Below are 20,736 nucleotides of genomic sequence, written 5' to 3' on the forward strand. Positions count from 1 at the left end.
TGCTGTTATGGATCAAGGAGAAGCAGCTGGCTGGAGATAGCGTAAGTGAAGGTCTCATTTCTGAGAAGGCCAGACATATTTACGCTGATTTACAGAAAGATAGACCAGGGAGATCTGCAGATGAGGCATCGGAGGAGACTTTTAAAGCAAGTCGAGGCTGGTTCGACAACTTTAAAAAACGAACTGGCATTCACTCGGTGGTACGGCATGGCGAAGCAGCCAGTTCGGATGTGAAGGCAGCTGAAGATTTAGGAAGAGTGTTTGCTGAATTAATGGAAGCAGAAGGCTACGTCCCCCAACAAGTGTTTAACTGCGACGAGACCGGATTATTCTGGAAAAAAATGCCACGTAGGACGTACATCACTACGGAGGAGAAGACTATGCCAGGCCATAAACCCATGAAGGACCGGTTAACTCTTGCATTGTGTGCAAATGCAAGTGGTGATTGCAAGATAAAACCACTTCTAGTCTACCATTCTGAAAATCGCAGAGCCTTTAAGAGCCATAAGATCCTCAAAGAAAAGCTTAACGTCATGTGGAGGGCCAACAGTAGGGCATGGGCCACCAGACAGTTCTTTACCGAATGGGTAAATTTGACTTTTGGTCCTGCGGTAAAGAAATACCTCACTGACAATTACCTGCCACTGAAAGCGTTGCTTGTGTTTAACAACGCTCCTGCTCACCCACCGGGCCTCGAGGACGACATACTGGAGGAGTTTCAGTTCATCAAGGTCATGTATCTCCCACCCAACACCATCCCCATCCTCCAACCCATGGACCAGCAGGTCATCTCCAACTTTAAGGAGGAACTCACAACGGATGAGTTGAAGGAACTACAGACACAGCAACACACGGAGGTCTTGCAAGAGATTAGTAGCGGGGAGGAGGATGAGCCGGAGGAGGTTACCTCCACAACGGAGATAAAAAGAATTTTGTCACTGTGGGAAGAACTTTCCGGTTTCATTGAAAAGAAACATCCTGACAAAGTTAATACAGGTCGTGCTGCAGTGCTTTTTGATGGCACTTGCCTTACCCATTTCCGTAACATTTTGAAAGGAAGGAAGAAACAAACCCCCATAAATCAGTTCTTTAAAAGGGATGCAAGTGAAAGTGTGGAAAGTAGTGCCAAAAGGGCTAAAACAAGTGAAGAAAATTAAAAAAGAAAAAAGTTAAGTTTAGGCTAAGTAGCAGTTAAGTTTACTAGTTAAATTATGTTCAGTTTGTTTTAGTTAAGTTCCGTACGTACCGTAGCGAGTTCAGGCCTCCCTCCCTCTCTCCTCCTCCTCCGCCAGCCACCTCCGTTCGCCGATACATGTATGTATCATTTTCTTATTTAACTTGTAAGGTATACATTATTATATGTTATTAAAAACCATTTCTTTTTCATAAATTTTGATATATATAGTGTTTTTTTAGAGGGCTGGAACGGATTAAGATTATTTCCTTTATTTTAAATGGGAAAAATTGATTTGAGATCCGAATGTTTTGATTTACGAAGGAAGTCTCGGAACGGATTAAATTCGTATCTCGAGGTTCCACTGTATTAGGTATCATCCAACTCATCTTCTTTGAGCAACTATTTTCTTGATATATCAACACTGTCAATAGTTACAATGTGTCCTCCTCAAGAAATCCTGCAAAAATCATCAAAGGTCCAATTGAATTACTTAGAGTTTGTACAATCTTGAATGGATTTATCTGGTGCATCTTCACAATGTAATCTCTTTTGATGTTTATTTACTTAGTTTAAGTAACATTTAGACATATACACACAGACACACACTCAGAAAAAAACATATTCATACTAATTAAATCATGATAACAATTACTGTCAAAAGGTACTCTATACAGGTCAGGGCCAAATAACCCAGATTAAACCAGATACAAATAAAATACAGTACAGTATATACATGTATTCTGTTTCTATAAACAATACATGATAAACAGTTCAAATGTAGGCAGCCTCAGGCCGCAATTCATTAGATCCAATTGTTCAGTTGGTCCACTCATACATGTGACATGTATAACATGGAATTATAATTATTCATCAAACTAAAATTACTTTAAACACATAACATAATTTACGTCGCTTGTTAGGCAACGGCTGCCCTTTGCATCGCAGGAAGAATGTCAGTTTATGATTTACAGGACTGCTGCTATGCATACTGGTGTTCATTTCTGTCCCTCTGCTCTTTGCCTGCGAATCAGATCAGCATAAAGCCCTCCTTTGCTCAGCAGGTCCAAGTGTGTTCCAGCCTTAAAAGGGACAAGATAGCTGTTAGACCTAGTTGAAGTTACAAGTTAAAAATGCACTAACATCATCCAATTGGGTCATTAGGTCAAGAGTCATGCTCTTAGAAATGCCTTTGTGAGCCTCAATAACTAGAAAACATGTTTTAAAAAAAACCATCTTTCCCACGAATGGGCCAGAACAAGCCAGAGGACACCCCTCTGGAGCACCTCACCTCGACTATGCGGCCGTTGCTCATGACGCAGATGAGGTCGGCTCTCTGGATGGTGCTGAGGCGGTGGGCGATGATGAGCACGGTGCGGCCTGACGTGGCCCGGTCCAGGGCCTCCTGCACCACCCCCTCAGACTCTGCATCCAGGGCACTGGTGGCCTCGTCCAGCACCAGGATGCTGGGGTTCTTAATCAGGGCGCGGGCGATAGCAATCCGTTGCTTCTGACCTCCTGAGAGGGTCACTCCTCGCTCGCCTGTGTGTCCGTGAAGGGGAAAGAGAAATGGAAATGAATCAATATACATATGTCTGATGATGACAACATCGCTAGCAGCAAATAATACACCAGAAAAAACCTGTCCTCATTCCAAACTATAACAGAAAATATACTTTTCATACCTACTAGCAGACAACTTCACAACAACATGTCTATACTCAAGGGAACAGATTAAGCCTACTCCTAAGATAAAAAAGCATCTTCTTTGGCAAGTCTCCAGTTCATTCCTAGGCATACAGAGCCCTGTGTAATCGGACAGTGAAGCATGTTTCCTTCTTTTGGCTCTATACTCTTATTGGTAGCAAATTTGAAGATTCAAATTCTATAGAATCTATCATTTTATAGATTCTCAGCTTTGATTTGTTGGTATTTGTGGTTTCACCATAATGGCTTTCTTGACTTTCATTTCCCCTCTTTGGTCCTCATGTTGACAGACATCAATAGCAGACTATAACACCACATACCGACTACAGTGCTGTACCCATCTGGGAAACCTGTGATGAAGCGGTGAGCATTGGCTTGCTTGGCAGCGTTGATGACCTCGGCGTCAGTGGCCTCAGGCTTCCCAAAGCGAATATTCTCCATCACAGAGGAACCAAACAGCACAGGCTCCTGTAGGCAGGGGTAGAAATATGAAAGCGAATATAGGAATCATTGTAGCAAAATCATACAAGTAAACTGTCCCCTACAAAGTCAGAACTCAAAGGTAGACTCAGAGACATGAGGTAGCCATGAAATAGCCGGGCAACGACTGGCAGAGATTTTTTGTCACTTGTGTTATTACGTTGCACTGACGTGCTGGCGTGCCTAGGGAAATGCAAAGGAGTGAAACATCTTGCTCGAATGAATCTGAAACATCTCTGAAGTCATCCAACTTTCCATGGTAACGTCACATCGCAAAACACAAACAAAAATCTAATGTTGGAGAAAATGACCTGATTGATAAATCCAATGACTTGCCCTCTGAGCCAGGAGGGGTCAAGTGTCCGGATGTCCAGCCCGTCCAACATGATCACACCACCGCTAGGGTCATAGAAACGCTCCAGCAAGGATGCCACTGTGGACTTCCCTGAAACATAGGAGAGTAATAATTAAAACACATTAATTACACATGCATCATGATTATAATTATAATCCCCATAATTATACTCGTTAGGCAAATAAATCCCAAATATAATTATAAGCACTTTGCTTTTGGCATTGTGAGTTAAGCAGGATAATTGAGTGTGTGTAGGGTATCCATGGAAATGGTTGGATCGTTACCTCCTCCTGACTCCCCAACAATAGCGACAGTCTTGCAAGGGGGCAGTGTGAGGGTGAAATTCTTCAAGATTTGGTGGCCAGGTCTTGTTGGGTAACTGTAACAAGTAAAAAAAAAAAAAAAAAAGGAAAATGGCACCCCCTGCTTGTATGTTTTTCATACTACTACATACATGAATATACAGTTGGCATGCTGACAGCTTACAAAATAAATGTTTTAGGTGGTCTTATTTGCGAGACATTTCACCAGTGGTAAACTAAGCAAGGTGTTTACTCCAAGCGTGGCCTCTTACCTGAAGGAGATGTTCATGAAGTCCACCCGTCCTATCAGGGAATTGTAAGGAATGCGGCCTCCCCCTGTCAGTGGAATAGAAGGCTCCAAAGCCAAGTACTCAAACACACGGGCCCCAGAGCTCATGCCCCTAACCATCTGGAAAAAGACAATAGGTTCCACTCTTTACAAAGTTTCAACAAGAAACATTTTTCATCAAGTTCTCCTTGTGCAGAGACTCAACTGTGCCTTTACTCACTTGGCCAAAGAGGATAGAGATGCTGGCCAAAGACCTGGGGAGAGAGCAAGTTATTCAATTGAAACAATATAACTACTAATTTTGCATCTGGCATGTTACAACGAAAGACCTTTTACGAACAACAGATCCCGTTCATTTTTTTTCTTACCTCTGAACAGTCTGCGAAGCCACCAGGAAAGACATGAGGTCACCTGGAGACATCTCATCACCCGCCATCAACGATCCACCAGCAAAAATGGTGCCTAAAACAATGCCTGTAAAAATAAAAAGGCATGCAACGGATTAGTGGTAGCATAACTAATATAATCAATAATCTTTTTCTGGAAGACCAAGTGTCACCCACTTTAAAAAAAAAAACATGAACTCACAGTTCAGGACAACATTTGACAGGCCTTGGAAAACAGCGATCCCTGAGCCTAAAGACTCGTTCATTTCACAAGACCTATCCACCTCAAGGGCATATAATCTGAAACACAAACGAAATGCTTTGAATGAAATACGTGGCGGTATTATAGGGTTAGCAATTTAACGTCTGGTCTGATTCGGAGACGTAATAGGATCTCACTCACTGCAGCTCCCGCTCCTCCATAGCAAAGGCTTTAACGGTCCGCACATTGCCAAGGGCCTCATCAGCCACCCCCGTTGCTTTCGACACCTACACGCCCACAAACACAGAAATGCGATTCAGTCAAGAGATAAACAGGCATCAAATATCAATGCTCAACAGACAGCACCAAATTTGCTATAGTTCTGATAAACCCAGTGATATGACTAGTTTGCACTTCACCTGCTCCTGAGCCAATCGGGAAAGCTTACGAAGGAATGAACCAATCAGAGCTCCTGCTCCCACCAGACAAGGCAGTACCACCACCGTCATACCAGTGAGTTTAGGGGAAATGAAATAGAGGGACACAAAACACCCAACTGTCTGTGTGACACTCCGCAAACCCTGTAGATATATAAAGAGGACAAAATAAGTGGAACAAGATTTCCATTACCCAAACAGTTTCAGCAATAGATGGTCCTCCTGTATACGTGCTGCATGAATTTCCTTAGTGCCATCTGAGAGCTGTCTTTAAATGGGAGCAAACAGCCATTGGATGATAACATTATGCTCATTATAGGACACATGCTAAAACAGTATGCTATTAGCCATACCTGAGAGATGACCAGTTTAAAGGAAGACTTGAACTCCTGAATATCAGCGGTCAGACGGTTCACAAGATGGCCGGTCTTATTGGCATCAAAGAAGGCTACATCTTGCCTGAAACAAAAATGACAATCTTTGTCGTGTATATTGATAGATGAGCCATAAAAAAAATATTAACTAATTTTTATGTGTTATCCAGGATGACAGACGGCTGGATACATAAATCCTAGTTACTTTACTGTATTCAGTCTTAGCATTGTAACTGGTTTTTCACACCAGTTATGTATTGTTCTGTAGTGTGAGAAAGAAACTGCAACTAGGAATAAGTGTATACCTGAGTAAAGATGAGAAAAGAGTCTTCCTCATATCCGCTGCCACTCTCTCTCCTACTCTTGAGAGCAGGATTATATAACCACTGGTCAACAGACCCTGTGGAAAATAGATGTGGAACATTTGACTAACTTCATGACTTGATGTATTCTAATATTTCCATGACATTAGTCCTCGATCAAGATACGTGAAACTTCTTGCATTAACTTTTTTCTGCATGATTTTTGTTTTAATTGGAACAAAATAATCAACATCTTACTTGGAGACCATATAACCCAAGCAGCTTCACCGCAGGTCCACTCATCTCTCGCATGTAATTTCCAGTATGCTCCCTCATGTAGCGTGCAACTATATTCACCAACTCTCCCAACATGAGGGGGATTTGGATATTCAAGATGGCGGCACCAAAAGCAAGCTAAACAATAAACAAAAATACATGATTGGTTCATTTAACCCACAGTCCTTATGAGGTCCTCGAAATATTAATCATTTGAAAGCTCTTGTAGTTTAATGACATATACAGCTAGGGCCAATTTCATGAATTCTGGTCTCCAACAGAATTGGCCCCAGCTGTATGTGTTCTAAAAGGTCAACTTATTATTATGTGTGATTATCTAATGACAAGTTGATGTTGCTTACCACAACAGCACCGAGAAGGGCAAGGAGCTGGGGTTTGACAAATTCCCACAGCACCTTCCAGTTGAACTCAGGCACATTTTCTTTAACCAGAACTTCTGCTGGAACATTGTTATTCACATCTGCCTGGCAATATGCCACATTGCCAAGCAGTCGTGCAGAGACTGTCAGGACCACTGGTCCCAGGATAAACTTCAGAGCCACCCTCGGTGGTCTTGATGTCTTGCAGGTGGACTGGCGAATGGTTCTTTGAGCCAGACCCCAGACACGGGCAACAGCATTGCTAGGCTGTCCAGAGGAGTTGTGTGCATTGGACACTGGTGTTGAATACAGACGACTTCTGTAATGAATGAACAATTGTTAAGAGATGAGATTACCTTTATTCTTCAGGTTATTTGTAACTGACAAACCGAAGTAGTTTGGAGGGGATTGCATGGCTGGTGATTACTGTGTGGTCTTCATTGGAAGAATGAGCAACGTGAGCTGGACAACTCTCTCATTCACTGACTCTACCATTACCAACAACTGTGAGGCAACTGACAACAGAGCTGACTAACAGGCTGCTTGGCTGCATGAAACACATCTCATAGATCCAAATCCATTGCCACCACGCCACTGACATAGAGATTGACAATCATTGTGTCCATGATTAACGTAGCTTTGTCAGTGTAAGATCCTGCCACTAGGCACTAGTGTAACTAGCTACTGCTACTAGCCAGCCAGCTGATTAGCTAACTATTAGCAAGGGTCTCCTACCGTGGCTGTCTCCACACATCTTGTGTTTTGTTAAAACGCGAATAAAGGGGACGCACCGGTGCAGTGGTGCTGACTCTATTACAAAGTAAGTGAAACATATTGTTTTCATGGAAAATCAACTAAATCCATTGAATGAAACTGAGCGCTTAGCTCAAAAAGGTTCAGTCAAGGAGCAACATGCAGGCTGCCATGTTGGTAAAATCCCACAATGCATTTCTATGTTTTCTATGCTGGGAACACAAAGCTTGTTTTTAATTTGATGGCAAATTGCATAATCTTACAAACAGAAAATAAGGTTGTCCATTTCTTATTCGTTCTGTTATTCCTATCACTGACTGCAAAATAATATCGGGACTTCACGTTCATGATAAAAAACGAAAAGAACTACATTTCTAATACGGAAGTGACGTTTATTCAGACAAAGTGACGTCAATTGGTGTTTTGTTGACATTTGTTTGTGAAAGACAAAACATTGGAAACCAACGGATGGTTTATGGAGCTAGCCAGCTGGCTGGACAGTTAGCCTGTTATCCGATAACAACTACATGCTTCATCACGTTTGCTAGCGGGTTATATTTAACCTAGCGAACGTTACTCGCTATACAAATAGGGTAAGAGTCCAAACCACTTGAGATCAGGATCCAGCGAATGGACCGAGACTCTACAATACAAATTGCAGCACAGCAGTGAGTCAAGGATAAACGAAGAGCTAGCTGACGGGCCGTCTAGCATAAGCTGAGAGGTAAGAAACGCAATAGCTGGCTTGCTATCCTCTTGCTTTGTTGGTATGGCAGGTTAGTTAACCTTTCAACCCCATACCGATTGTCAACAGAACTAGGCCAGCAGTAGCTGCAGAGCTAGTTAGTGTGGCTTAGCTAATGCGTTAAAAAAAATAACTGTCTCTCTCTGCTTGTCTCTCGCTAGCTGTCAAACTGGTTATAGTTGGTAGCGACATCGCTTGAACCCCGCTCAACAGCCTGAGCCCCCTGGGCTGCTTAAATCGTGTTAGCTAGCTAACTAGATGGATATGTCTACAGCTTTCTAGCTACCTGATCGTCATAAGATTGGAAGCTGCCTGGTCAGTTTAGTGGAACAGTAACAGACCAGTTGCCACAGGGGTAAATAGCTGTGTGTGCCTGTGTGTCCCTCTCTTGACTTTTATTTTAGGGAGTACGAGGGAGAATGTGAGGCACAATGGCCAACTTTGAAGCCTACCAGGAGTATCAGCGGATTGAGGACTTTGAGGAGGACTCACCTCCCGGGGAGGAGGACCTATTAGTACATGTGCCAGAGAGCCTAAGAGGTACTGCTGGCAGTAAGGATGTTCATAACATGGGCCTAATGATGACAGAGTATTATCTGGCCTGATTATATGGTTATTGGCTTAAAGTTTCCTAGCTTATAGTACAACAATAACACAAATCCCACAGGCACTAGGTGCACTAAAAAAGAACTTTTGACAAATCCTAAGTGATAAACATATATAATTATATTTTTTTCATGTATTTGCCTAAACCATGTTTCCCTTGATTTGCAGACTCATGGCACCACATAAAGAATCTGGACAACTTCTTTACAAGAATATCCTTTTAAGTCAATGTTTTAGCTACTATTCATCTTTAACATAATAGCTACTGGGAATCATTTAGTTGGAAATGAGCATTTCCTTTTGTGTGGCATTTCAAATTGCAGCTTTATAATGGTGATTTATGAACTGTTGTGATGATGTCATTAGGAAGGAGCTGTTTCGGCCGCAGTTCTGACATTGTAATCTAATTTTGACATTAGGATACCGCCATATATAAATGCAACTCATAATGCACAGTGACTCTAAATGAGACACTTTCCTCAGGAGAATGAGTTTAAATGATCTGTGTTCTTTCAGAACAGATACTCAGTACCTGTAGGGATGTTGATATCTGCCTACACCACCTCCCAAGTTGTGTTGTCTCTCTTAAGAGAAAAAACTAAAAACTCACAAAACTAGAGTCATGAATTCTTGAAGACTAATTTACAAAATGTGCGGAAAAATCTTTTGACCTAAGAGAGTGTTGAGTAGGTTTGACCTTTATTACTTTCCTTAACTTGAATTTCCACATCTATCATTTCCATCAGAAGAATGGCTTTGCTTGTATGATGCTTTCCGAGTTCTTTGAACTTGTGTAAGTATAGCCTATCCGTTTTTCTTTAGACCTCATGTGAATAAGTAAAACAACTTGCTTTATAGGTATTAGGTGCAAATTTTTGTATAACCGAGTTATAATAATAATTTAATTAATTTTTGCTTGATTAATATGAAGTGTTTAATGTGGATTGTGGCACCAATCAGTTACATTGGCAAATTAGGCCCACGTTCAGCCATCAGATCCAAACAGGAGCAGTGCTGCAATTTCATAAATGCATCTGGTGTTTGTCTGTGTCTGGCGTGATGGGTTCATTCACATGGGGCCCTAGAGCTATTAGCCTGACAAAATCCTTCTTCGGCATGACAGCTCTTAACAAAGCACAGCCTGTCAACACACGCTAACAACAGAAGCCAAAGAACTAAGCCTGTTTTCAGTGATTGTACCAGAGCTTGTTATCCTTGTACCATCATGTAATATGTCTTAAGTTTATGGTGAATGTTAGTGCACCTACAGTATCATCTCCAGACCATGAACAACAAAAGTATAAGGTCCTATGGTGTGGTGTCTCTTGACTAAGTCTATCTTCTTGCCACAATGATTTTCTTGATGATTTTCTTTCTTGATGATACAGTTCAAAACTACTGTTACTGTTAATCCCAGCTATCGTTGACCTCCTCATTGCAGTCAGTTCCTGTTTGTAGTCACGTTCACCACCTTCCTCTTCAACTGTGTGGAGTATGACATCCTGTTTGCCAACCGGGCGGTCAACCACACAGGGCCAGGCCAGAACCCACTGGATAGGAACAAGGTTTCCCTACCAGATGCCATCCTCCCCAGCCAGCAGTGCACTGAAAGGTCAGTCAAAGGCCATTTGATTCTCTACATTTCTCCCTGAAGTGTGAACTGCTTCAAATTCCATTAATGGATTCAAAAGCTTTGGATTGGTATCAAATTCAGTGTATTTAAATGCCAGAATCAGACCACAGCCCGTGAGTATGCTATTTGGTTGAAAGACGGTTGTGGCAGAGATTGTTATCCTTTATTGCCAGTACAGGTTTATCATTGTAACATGGTCTTGCTGGCGAATTGCGCTGCAATAACCAGCAATAAAAACGTATCATTTTTTAAAATAATAATAATAATAAATAAAAATAGGTCTATAATGAACAGCTTGATAGGGACTTCATTGCAGAAATCAGATGTGTTATGCAATTCTAGTAATCTAAGGCACTTAGATAGACTTACTGCATAAGTATATTGGGTGGTTTCCTGATATGACAGACAATGCCGGATTGTAAACCCCTTCTTTTACATTGAGTATTGTATTTTCAAATGACAAGGCACAATGCTACCAGGGACAAGTCAGAGCCTGAAGAGTGGATTTAATTTACCAAGCCTAATTCAATGTTGACTAGTCATTCAAAGGCTAATGTTTGCTTATTGGATTGTGTCAAATTTGGTTTCACGGTAAAACATGCTGACATTCATAAAGACACAATGTGGAGCTCTGGCCTACTTTCACATTGCCAGTGGGTGGGATTTTACTGAGAATATGATGAATAAATACACATTTTAGTGCTTTAGTGATGTTAATTCCGATATCTCATCTTTTGAGTGGCCAAATTTTATCATTGTCTTTTCACTTAGGAAGTTATTGGAAGTTGACATTTATGAACTTATTTTGACATCAGTCTGCAGTTGTGTTCAAAGTCCTTGGCAATGCTGTTTTAGTGAAATCTGATCCACAGTTATTTTAGTCATGCATAGGCCCTTGTGTCGGAGGGCTTAGAGTTGAGTTGGCCTCCTGAGCAGGCTTTTGTAGCCATAACATCTCCCTCAGTTGAAAATCCTGCAACTGGTTCCCGCAACTGGTTCCACATTTGAATAGTTTGAAAGTATTAAAGCGATCCTCTTGGTTTGTCGCGATAGATTTACAACCAGAGGTTGGAGTTAATCTCACACTGACATTCAGTTTAAAACTCACACTAATTAGTCTTATGTTTCTAGATTATAACAGTTATTGGTTATAACAACACCACTTGTAAACAACAGGTTGCAACATCCCTGTAGTGGATGGCTTTCTTGGAGCCGGCTATTTGTGTATCTGTGTGCTGTGTCCAGAGACCACTAGGAAACAGGCTGGTGTAATGGATAGGCCCTGCATGGTCAGATGGGCCAACCCAGTAGCAAGAAGTAGGTCTGACTACTGGGCAGTCAGCCTGTCGAGCACATAACACCCCCTCTTGCCTGTAGTGCGACCCCCCTCCCCCACTAGCAAATCTCTATCCAAGATGTTTAAACAAGCTTACTTGTCTTCAGCAATATCATCAATCTGCACACAATCCTGGGTTTCAGTTGATCTCACCCCCACCCCCCACCCCCCACCCCATCCCTAAAACCTCCATGACTTGAATGTGTGTTTATATCAAAGGTGATGACGCACTCGTGCTAGGAACTGTAAATGCTGGGACATGCTGTCCCTGGGTCAGAAGTAGTCTACAGACTACACAACCCCTCTCCGTTACACCATTTCAACACAGATCAACAGTCATTCAACACCGTTTGGATAGACTGAACTTAGTCTGTTCTTTTCTGAATTGTCTAAATGAAAACTGGTCAGTTCCAAATTTCAATCAGGTCAGGGCAAATCCATCGATTGATATCTGAGGTCCTGTTTTCAACTAATAATGAATTGAATATCAATGAATGTTCTGAATTGTCTGAATAGAAAATGAATCGACCCTTAATCTTGAAACAGGCTATATGTACCAGGCTAGATCTTCACTTGTGTGTGACTTGGTGTTCCGTGTTTTGAAATGGGATAGGCTACTCACCAGCTCTCTGACAGGGAGGGTACATTGAACTTACCCACCCCGCTAACAGTAAACAGGGGTTCAGTGTCCTGACCTCAGAGCCCAACATAGAGTAGTTACATCAACACTTGGTTTGTTCAGGATATCTCATTGGACTCAAGGGAAACATATGTAGCATGGACGATTCATGGATTCTACCATGGTTTAGCACACATTGGATTACATTCACTTATAGCCTAGAACTCCTGTTACATGAAACACAACTCATTTAATGTCCAATGAGCTCCTAGTCTCAAACAGGCATCACAATCACCATTCATTAAAATGATGTTCTTCCTCTTTTGTCATCCCTGCTGCTTCTCTTCAGGATCCAAGAGAACAGCTGGATCATATTCCTGCTCATTATGGCAGCCATCTTCTGGATCTACCGGCTGATCAAGGTCTTCTGTAACATCCTGAGCTACTGGGAGATCAGGCAGTTCTACATCAAAGCACTGAAGATCAGAATGGTGAGGCTCCTTCAATGATACTCTTCAAATTAAGTGCATTAGACCCCAAAAAGTGGGAGGGATAATGAGATAATTATTGACTAAATAAATTGGGTGACTCGTTATTTGGATAGCTCCTGCAGAGATTTACAGATGGTGTGGTGGAACATCTATTAACGACACTCGATTTTAGAAAGACCAAAACAACGTTTGTCAGTGAAATATTTATTTTAAAGGATCTCATTCCCTGATCACTACCTGTTAAACACAGTCATTTTAGAACCATTAGAAAGCTTGAATGTTACATCCTGCTTTAAGGGACTATCCAGATAAAGGCAGCAAGGCTGTAGAATTAGACATGGTTCATTAGTGTAAAGTGGTACCTCCGTGCTCAGCTGATTCAAAGCAGTATTAGCAAGAGTGAGTCATACGTTTCTACGGAAGTCATGTTTTATGATGCAAAGAAAAGTACTTGTCATACCAAGAATATGAATGAGTGGGTGTCCCTCAAATTAGGACAATGTCTGAGCGGACCCTTTTTCATACAAACCTGCTTGGAATACAGCCATGAGGAGGGGTGGAAATAAGATTAGCAGGACCAGGCCTATCTCTACAGGTCACATAAGATATGCTGAATTCCCAGAATCTTTATCTTGTTTATTGTTTATTTCCTGCATTATTTCACATGTGTGTTATATTCTCATAATATTGTAAAATCCAATAAAGGTTTTGAGAAAAACAGTCAATATGGGAACCACTTTAAAACCATTATGCATTCAGCTCAATAATGATATTGTTTAATTGCAAAAAGATTTTCTTTGTTCCTCCAAGCCAACCTCCCAGTCCAGTTCCATTTCTGCTCATGAGCATACACCAATGTCGTGGTGAAATATATTTCCCCCTCTTCTAGGACGAGCTGTGCAACTTCACGTGGCAGGAGGTGCAGGACCGTTTGATCAGCCTGCAGCGGGAGCAGCAGATGTGCATCCACAAGAAGGAGCTGACGGAGCTGGACATCTACCACCGCATCTTGCGCTTCAAGAACTACATGGTGGCCATGGTCAACAAGTCCCTGCTGCCTGTGCACCTGCAGCTCCCCCTGCTGGGCAACCTGGTCTTCCTCACCCAGGGCCTCAAGTACAACTTCGAGCTTATCCTCTTCTGGGGGCCCGGCTCACTCTTCCAGAACAAGTGGAACCTGCACCCCAAGTACAAGCGGGCGGGGAACCGGCTGGAGCTGGCGCAGCAGCTGAGCCGAGTCATCCTCCTCATGGGCCTCGCCAACCTGCTGCTCTGCCCCTTCATCCTGGTGTGGCAGGTGCTCTATGCCTTCTTCAGCTACACCGAGATCATCCGGCGTGAGCCAGGCAGCCTGGGCGCGCGGCGCTGGTCCCTGTACGGGCGCCTCTACCTGCGCCACTTCAACGAACTGGACCACGAGCTGCACGGGCGCCTGGGCCGCGGCTACAAGCCCACCTCCAAGTACATGAACTCCTTCAGCTCGCCACTGCTGGCCGTGATGGCCAAGAACGTGGCCTTTTTCTCGGGCTCGGTGCTGGCAGTGCTTATCGCCCTGACCGTCTACGATGAGGACGTGCTGACCGTGCAGCACATCCTGACCGGCATCACCGTGCTGGGCGTGGTCATCACCATCACCAGGTGAGGGAGGGGGCGGGACAGAATGTGATGTAGTCCAAAAAAGTCACCGTAAGTCATTTTTAGGTGCATATCTTGCTTTTAGTTATTTAGATGCAGCCTTTAGTCGACTCGTTTTGCCCATTGAAGCCCACTTCATTCCGGAATAATATATGAAACAGACCCTCAAATCAAAGATATATGACGACAGTGTTACTTCTGTATTACTTTTTCAATAGGTAATTTATAAACCCACGTTTGAACATTATTTTATTGAAAGAAGTCCCAATCCAACAGGCAAGTTTTCCTGTATCTCTGTCACATGCTCCACTTGTATTCACCAGACAACTCGTATCCAATAGGAAGTGACCTCTAATATTCAGCCGACACGCCTCCCATCAGCCACAACTGCTGCACTATCAACAGCAAGAGGCAGCTACCTGCGTGTTTTTCAGGAAATAAGTGCAATACATTTAGGAAGTTTAAAACAGAGCAGACATATTTTACATTATGGTTAGCTAAATATTTTAGACCTGAATTTAAGTGTTGTATTTCATGGACTTTTTTTAAATGAAAAATATTAAATATTAAATCAATGCACATAACTGTTTGGGGTGGGGTACCACTTTGAATTCTAGTGCTAGATAAATATACCATGTAAACTATGGTGGTAACAAGGGGCACTGTCTGGTACTTACTTCAATAAATTCAGCACAATTGGTACTAAATGGAACATATCTGTGCTTGAGTCAGTGGATTTTAAAGAACCAGTAATAAATAGGCAATGATTAGGTAATAACGGCCAGTACTTTCTTAGTAAGTACCTGCTTAATACCGGGCTATAAAATAACAGGTTACCACTATGGTTTAATTTAATCTGAAATACCTTTGTTCACTCCCCTGATCTGGGATGTCAGACTCACCTATAGCCCTGCAAAGCCTCCACCATGTTGCATACGCCTAACCAGTCCTAACAGATCCATGAAGGGGATTGAACAAGGGCAGAGGACAGGAAACATCTTTGTGGAGTGAAATGCAGCCTATGTTAAGTTCTCAGACATACCATTCCATGGAGTGCTATGTAATGCTATGAGCAGGAGAGATGACGTGTGTGTGTGTGTGTTTGCATTTGATCACCACACCTCCAGGTCCTTCATCCCAGATGAACATATGGTGTGGTGCCCAGAGCAGCTGCTGCAGTGTGTGTTGGCACACATCCACTACATGCCAGATCACTGGAGGGGCAACGCCAACAAGAGCGAGACCCGCGACGAGGTGGCACAGCTGTTCCAATACAAAGCGGTGAGGACGGCGGACCGTCGGTGAAAAAGGGCCACATTCTAGATGGAATTGTGTCATTTTAACACCTGGATATCTAGTCAAGCTCCATATGACTGTGTACAAGTGTGACGTTGAGATGCTTTTGTGACACTTATACTTGAATGTTCTAAAAGATATATGTTAACTTACTTAGCTGTATTTATTTATAGGAAACACATACAAAAATATGACTTCAGTGAAGTCATAGAAAATGTGACTTAACTTTACACGGTGTGGAAAGAGCCCTTTCCTCTCTTACACCAGCAGAGACACATTTATCCCCAGGCTATTGTGCTACTGTAGGCAGAAATAAGTCCTCCTAACTCCTTACTCACCGACGTTGTACAGATATCATAATTATGTGGTCGTATCTCTCTGCCTCAGGTCTTCATCCTGGAGGAGCTCCTCAGCCCTATCATCACGCCCTTCATTCTCATCTTCCTCCTGAGGAACAAGTCCCTGGAGATCATCGACTTCTTCCGCAACTTCACCGTGGAGGTGGTCGGTGTGGGTGACATCTGCTCCTTTGCCCAGATGGACATCCGCCGTCACGGAAACCCCATGGTAGGTTGGGATGTCGCCACCGTTTTTGCCTTTTTTCAAAACAGTTTTCACCTGTTGTTCAGGAAATTTGCAATGTTGTTGGAAAAGGATGCTGGTGTAATCATCAGACCTGGGATTTAAATAGTATTTGAATATTTTTCGAATATTTGATGTGAGCTTGCTTTAGCTTGCCTGGGAGGGAGAGGCTTTAACTTTTGGGACTATTTGATTGATTCAATTGTGCTGAACAAGCTTAATCAAGCGTATGAAAGAGATCAAATACTATTTTGACCCAGATCATAATATATTAAAACACATTATGCATTCATTGGCAATTATGCATCGTGTCCGGACGAAGCTGACTTACTGTTACATGTTTTGAAATGCTCCTTGATGACAACTCGGCATGCTTGGAGATAATAATTTGCATCACACATCAGTGGAGGAATTCTGCACAGGATTAAAGGGATTGTTCCCAAAAAAATAATCAAGCTTGTCAGATCTTGACCCTCAGTGATTCTGTGACCGTTTCCATTGCAGTGGATGTCCGAGGGCCAGACGGAAGCCTCAGTGTACCAGCAGGCGGAGAACGGCAAGACGGAGCTCTCCCTCATGCACTTCACCATCAAGAACCCGCGTTGGCAGCCACCCCAGGAGAGCTCTGTCTTCATCAGCCACCTGAAGGAGAAGGTTCAGCACGACGCCCAGGGAGGGCCCTCCACCCAGCTACTGCTCTCCGAAGCCCCCCTCTGCTCCTCCCTGCTCTCCAACGAGTCTGGCTCTGCCGTGAGTAACTAACTCCTATCCCCACCAGACCTGGGTCGTCAACTGTCAAAAGATTTGAGAGTATTTGAGTTGTGCTTGATTGAATTTCCATTGATAACTCGAAATATACCTGTTTTAGCTTGTTTGTTGAGAGTGATACACTTGACAAAAAAATTAGTGTGTTCCTCTTTACCAGCGTATATGCAGTATGCAACCTCATTTCATATGATGCTTGCCCATCCCTGTGTTATAACTCCTTCTGGTTATTTCTTCATGTCCAGCCTGACAACCTACTGGCCAGTGTTCTGGCACACCCCGTCTTGACGGCGTCCGGCCTGCCAGGCCGAGACCGTCGCTTCCTCCCGCCCAGCACGGCTGCCTCTGCCGCCGCCAGCGTTTTGGCCTCGCTGTCCACGTCGCAGCTCCCGCACGCCAGCCGCTCCCGCTCCCACGTCCTCCTGCCCTCCACCCACCCCGAGAGCCCCATGTACCGCAGCGACCGCACCGTCATTGACAGGTAAGGTGGCCACACACACTCCACTCAATGGTAGATCACCATTAAAGGGCTAGTTCGCCCTAAAATCTGATTTTACCAGATGTTTTCAGACCCCAAAGTGGGGTCTGAGTCCAGATGAGTCCACCTTCCACACCACTGGATCCAGCCTGAATCCTAAATGAATGGAAAAGATAAGCATCAAATAAAAAAAATAAAATAAAAAAAAAGAAGCCATCTTTTCCATTTATTTGGGATAGAGGCCTGTAGCTGGATATATTAAACAGAGGTCATGGGATGTGTGCAGATTTCTCTATTAGGCTTCTCTTGAGGTTGTTTTTTTGTGACCTGTCCCTTTAACACAAGTGTTTCTTGAATAAAAATGGATGGATATAAATGGATGAGTAAAGATGTGTTTTGATGATGCACTTTGACGCTTGCTAATGACAGCTTCTTTCCTCAGCATGTCTGCAAGTGACTCTCAGATCCGGAGCACCCCGCTGCTCTCAGAGTTTGCCTCTGCGGAGATGAGTCTCCATGCTATATACATGCACGAGGTAAGTCACCACAACACCTGGCCATAGATAGGATATTCTTGTTGTATTAACCACTGCATGTAGTTTTAGCATCCACTCTGTCACACTCTACTGCACTGTGTGACATTACAGCTCTAACAACAGATGGATCCTTTTTTATTAATGTTACACCGTATGTAGTATTACCCCACACACTCCTGCAGCACGCTGATGTTCCCCCTCCTGTGTCCCCCAGGTCCACCAACAGACCTCCCAGCCCCAAAGAACATCAGGCCAGTGGCAGAACCCGGTGCCCATGAGGGACCTAAGCAGCAACACTGGTGAGTAACATCCATCATCCTGTCCCTTTACTTATTCAAGCTCTTGGCTCTTCTGTAGAGAATAGAACATTGACTAGTTTTGTACAGACTGAGTCAATGGTCGGTCCTGTCTGCCTCAGTTTGATACACCCTGCAGGTCGGGTTCGGTCAAGCCCATGAATTATACAGTGTCTGATGGATATTTTAAAGCCTCGGGTCAGGACATGTCAATAACTTTAACCCTAACCCTAGTCACAAGATAGATGAGATTTCAAGTCCACCCGTCTAGGTCTAAATCGATGAACAATGAACAATACACACCAGATTAACTCTAGAGTGATTCATAGCTAATAGATGCTGTCACTCCCAAGATCCAGTGCACACAGATATGTCCACCTTATGGTATTAAGGCTAATGAGACATGCTATATGAGGTGATTTTGGACAGTTTGAGTGTAAAGGTTTTATACAACAGCCAGTTAACCACCTCTCTGTGCCGCCCCCAATAATGTATCTATCAAATCAGGTTCTCAGACACACAGCGGTCATGCAGCCAGCCTTTCTTTGCCCACCCCTCTCCGGCTGGGAGGCTGGACGGAGGAAGAGGAGGAGGATAATGAAGAGGAAGAGGAGATCAACAGCGGGTCTACTCCTAAACAGGACACCAGGAGTAGCTGTTGAAGTGCCTTAAATCATGGGGTATGTAATGTGCTCTTTCGCTTTCTTTCCTACACATTGACACTCCTCCATGACCACGTTACTGTCAGAAAGTTGTTATTCATCCAGTATTTATTTATTTACAGTTTCTTTTTTTTCTACAAGGATGTGTGTCAATAACTAGTCTAACCACAGCCTTCTTGTGTCTTTGTTTGCAGTGTTTACACTTTACTTTCTCAACGAACATTGTGGCCTTAGATGATCTTTTTGGAGAGTATAGATAGGACCTTCAGGACAACACAGTGTGTTGCAGTTGGAGGAGCTCATTGGATAACCTCTGTCTCCGCCCCTTCATGCCTCCTCCTATCACATCAGGAGGGAGGGAAGTGGCGTCAGGGAAACCGTATGTCTTCCATCCCTCTCCTTGTCATCGTTTTGTTATAAATGTATATATACATCGCTCATAGGACTGGAGTCTATGTATGTATGTACGTATGTATGTATGTGTGTATGTGTGTGAGAAAGCTGCGTGTATAATGTATTTGTCATTTTATGTGTTTGGGACTCGGGGAAAAGGGGTGACATCGCTCAAAACTTTGCAGGGCAGGCTTGAGCATGGCACGCAACAAACTCATCACAATTCTTTCTTCGTGTGTGGTTTGAGGTTGTTGGGTTTTTTTGCATCCAGGAGGTTTACAATGTGAGTTTGATTTTGCTTTCTCATGGTGGAAATGGTGTCTTATCTGGTGCTGAAAAGACTGAGTTGTTTCATAGCTGCCTCACCATTTTCTCTTTTGAGGAGAGTACACATTTCTACATTCGCCCCTTATTTACTTGCTACTTGTCATTTGTAAATACACTTTGGCGTCTTACTTCTCTATAAATATTTGAATGTTGTTTTACCGCGAGTTTTAATGTTTGAGGAAGATCAGAAGTACTGAAGTGATATGAAGCAGGCTACAACCACACTACTTGAGTCACCAATAGGACACCATGAGACAACCTGACAAAAGCCCAGGTGGGCTAGATTGAAACACATATTTAAACTGGACATACTCATAGAAAGCTGCTGTTTGTGAATTGAATGGGGGTTTTCCCTTCAGTATTAATTTCTTTCACTCTCTTTCAAGTATTTGGGGGGGGGGGGTGTAACAGGGTTATTCCGTATTCAAGTATCTTCCATGTTCTTTTTCCAACATCAACAGGAGTGTAATCTCTATGTATGTGAGTCAAGCATTACACACTTGCCCAAACTAAAAACAACATTGTTGTGGGTTGGTAGGATTTTCATAGAAGCAATCAAAGGTGGCATTTATGTAGTCATTAAGTCATTAAGTGTTTTATGAGTTGATTTTGTATACTTTCAGAATTGTGCTTATCCCCCAAATGAACACACTATAATTGCATTTTTTATAGCAAGGGCTGTTCCTAAAGCATGCATTGCATTTACAGCAATTTAAGCTTGTGGTTTTAAGGTTTAGGATGAATGAATCACAGATCAGTATTTTATTTCCCTTTTTTAGGAGAACAGCCCACGATATTTTGTATGTCCTATATGTTAGATCCAGACAATTATCCTCTTTTTGTGACAATTTATTTAAATTTTTGCCCCAAGATATTTAAATAATGGGTCTATCTTTAGTATTTAAATATCAAATTATAT

At 42.8% G+C, this 20,736-nt stretch overlaps 2 protein-coding genes across 4 annotated transcripts; one reads left to right on the forward strand and one right to left on the reverse strand.

Annotated features, from left to right (window-relative positions):
* Positions 1 to 1,734: 1,734 nt before the first annotated feature.
* Positions 1,735 to 7,575, reverse strand: abcb8 (ATP-binding cassette, sub-family B (MDR/TAP), member 8). Of its 3 annotated transcripts, none has more exons than XM_083689907.1 (16): positions 7,456 to 7,575; positions 6,647 to 6,983; positions 6,267 to 6,422; positions 6,012 to 6,106; positions 5,686 to 5,791; positions 5,315 to 5,476; positions 5,097 to 5,182; positions 4,896 to 4,993; positions 4,676 to 4,781; positions 4,528 to 4,561; positions 4,291 to 4,427; positions 4,001 to 4,095; positions 3,673 to 3,806; positions 3,202 to 3,349; positions 2,466 to 2,716; positions 1,735 to 2,256 (listed from the first exon to the last, which is right to left on the reverse strand). In XM_083689907.1, exons 1-16 carry the CDS (start codon positions 7,506 to 7,508, stop codon positions 2,173 to 2,175), a joined length of 2,082 nt encoding a protein of 693 aa, XP_083546033.1. In that variant the 5' UTR covers positions 7,509 to 7,575; the 3' UTR covers positions 1,735 to 2,172. The 3 variants fall into 3 exon arrangements, with proteins under 3 accessions (XP_083546033.1, XP_083546032.1, XP_083546031.1); XM_083689906.1 differs by having other exon boundaries at positions 6,647 to 6,980; positions 7,400 to 7,575; XM_083689905.1 differs by having other exon boundaries at positions 7,400 to 7,575.
* A 1,000-nt stretch (positions 7,576 to 8,575) lies between these two features.
* atg9b (autophagy related 9B) lies at positions 8,576 to 20,184 on the forward strand. Its single transcript, XM_083689795.1, has 14 exons — positions 8,576 to 8,702; positions 8,937 to 8,980; positions 9,497 to 9,561; positions 10,210 to 10,380; positions 12,706 to 12,847; positions 13,737 to 14,485; positions 15,610 to 15,763; positions 16,166 to 16,345; positions 16,865 to 17,110; positions 17,371 to 17,606; positions 18,046 to 18,139; positions 18,354 to 18,438; positions 18,943 to 19,115; positions 19,292 to 20,184. Exons 1-13 carry the CDS (start codon positions 8,594 to 8,596, stop codon positions 19,095 to 19,097), a joined length of 2,430 nt encoding a protein of 809 aa, XP_083545921.1. The 5' UTR covers positions 8,576 to 8,593; the 3' UTR covers positions 19,098 to 19,115; positions 19,292 to 20,184.
* The last annotated feature ends 552 nt before the right edge of the window (positions 20,185 to 20,736 follow it).

The sequence above is a fragment of the Argentina silus genome, assembly GCF_951799395.1.
Source record: "Argentina silus genome assembly, chromosome: 18".
NCBI classification, from domain to species: Eukaryota; Metazoa; Chordata; class Actinopteri; order Argentiniformes; family Argentinidae; genus Argentina; species Argentina silus.

What these genes read in the sequence shown, in the direction of transcription:
- abcb8 (XM_083689905.1), bottom strand. Translation starts at nt 7,497, where the DNA reads ATGTTTCACTTACTTTGTAATAGAGTCAGCACCACTGCACCGGTGCGT. An exon ending in GATGTGTGGAGACAGCCACG is followed by an intron (nt 6,984 to 7,399) that starts GTAGGAGACCCT and finishes CATTCATTACAG; the next exon opens with AAGTCGTCTGTATTCAACAC. An exon ending in TGGGTACAGCACTGTAGTCG is followed by an intron (nt 2,717 to 3,201) that starts GTATGTGGTGTT and finishes ACGGACACACAG; the next exon opens with GCGAGCGAGGAGTGACCCTC.
- atg9b (XM_083689795.1), top strand. Translation starts at nt 8,594, where the DNA reads ATGGCCAACTTTGAAGCCTACCAGGAGTATCAGCGGATTGAGGACTTT. An exon ending in AGCCAGCAGTGCACTGAAAG is followed by an intron (nt 10,381 to 12,705) that starts GTCAGTCAAAGG and finishes GCTTCTCTTCAG; the next exon opens with GATCCAAGAGAACAGCTGGA. An exon ending in ATGCTATATACATGCACGAG is followed by an intron (nt 18,140 to 18,353) that starts GTAAGTCACCAC and finishes TGTGTCCCCCAG; the next exon opens with GTCCACCAACAGACCTCCCA.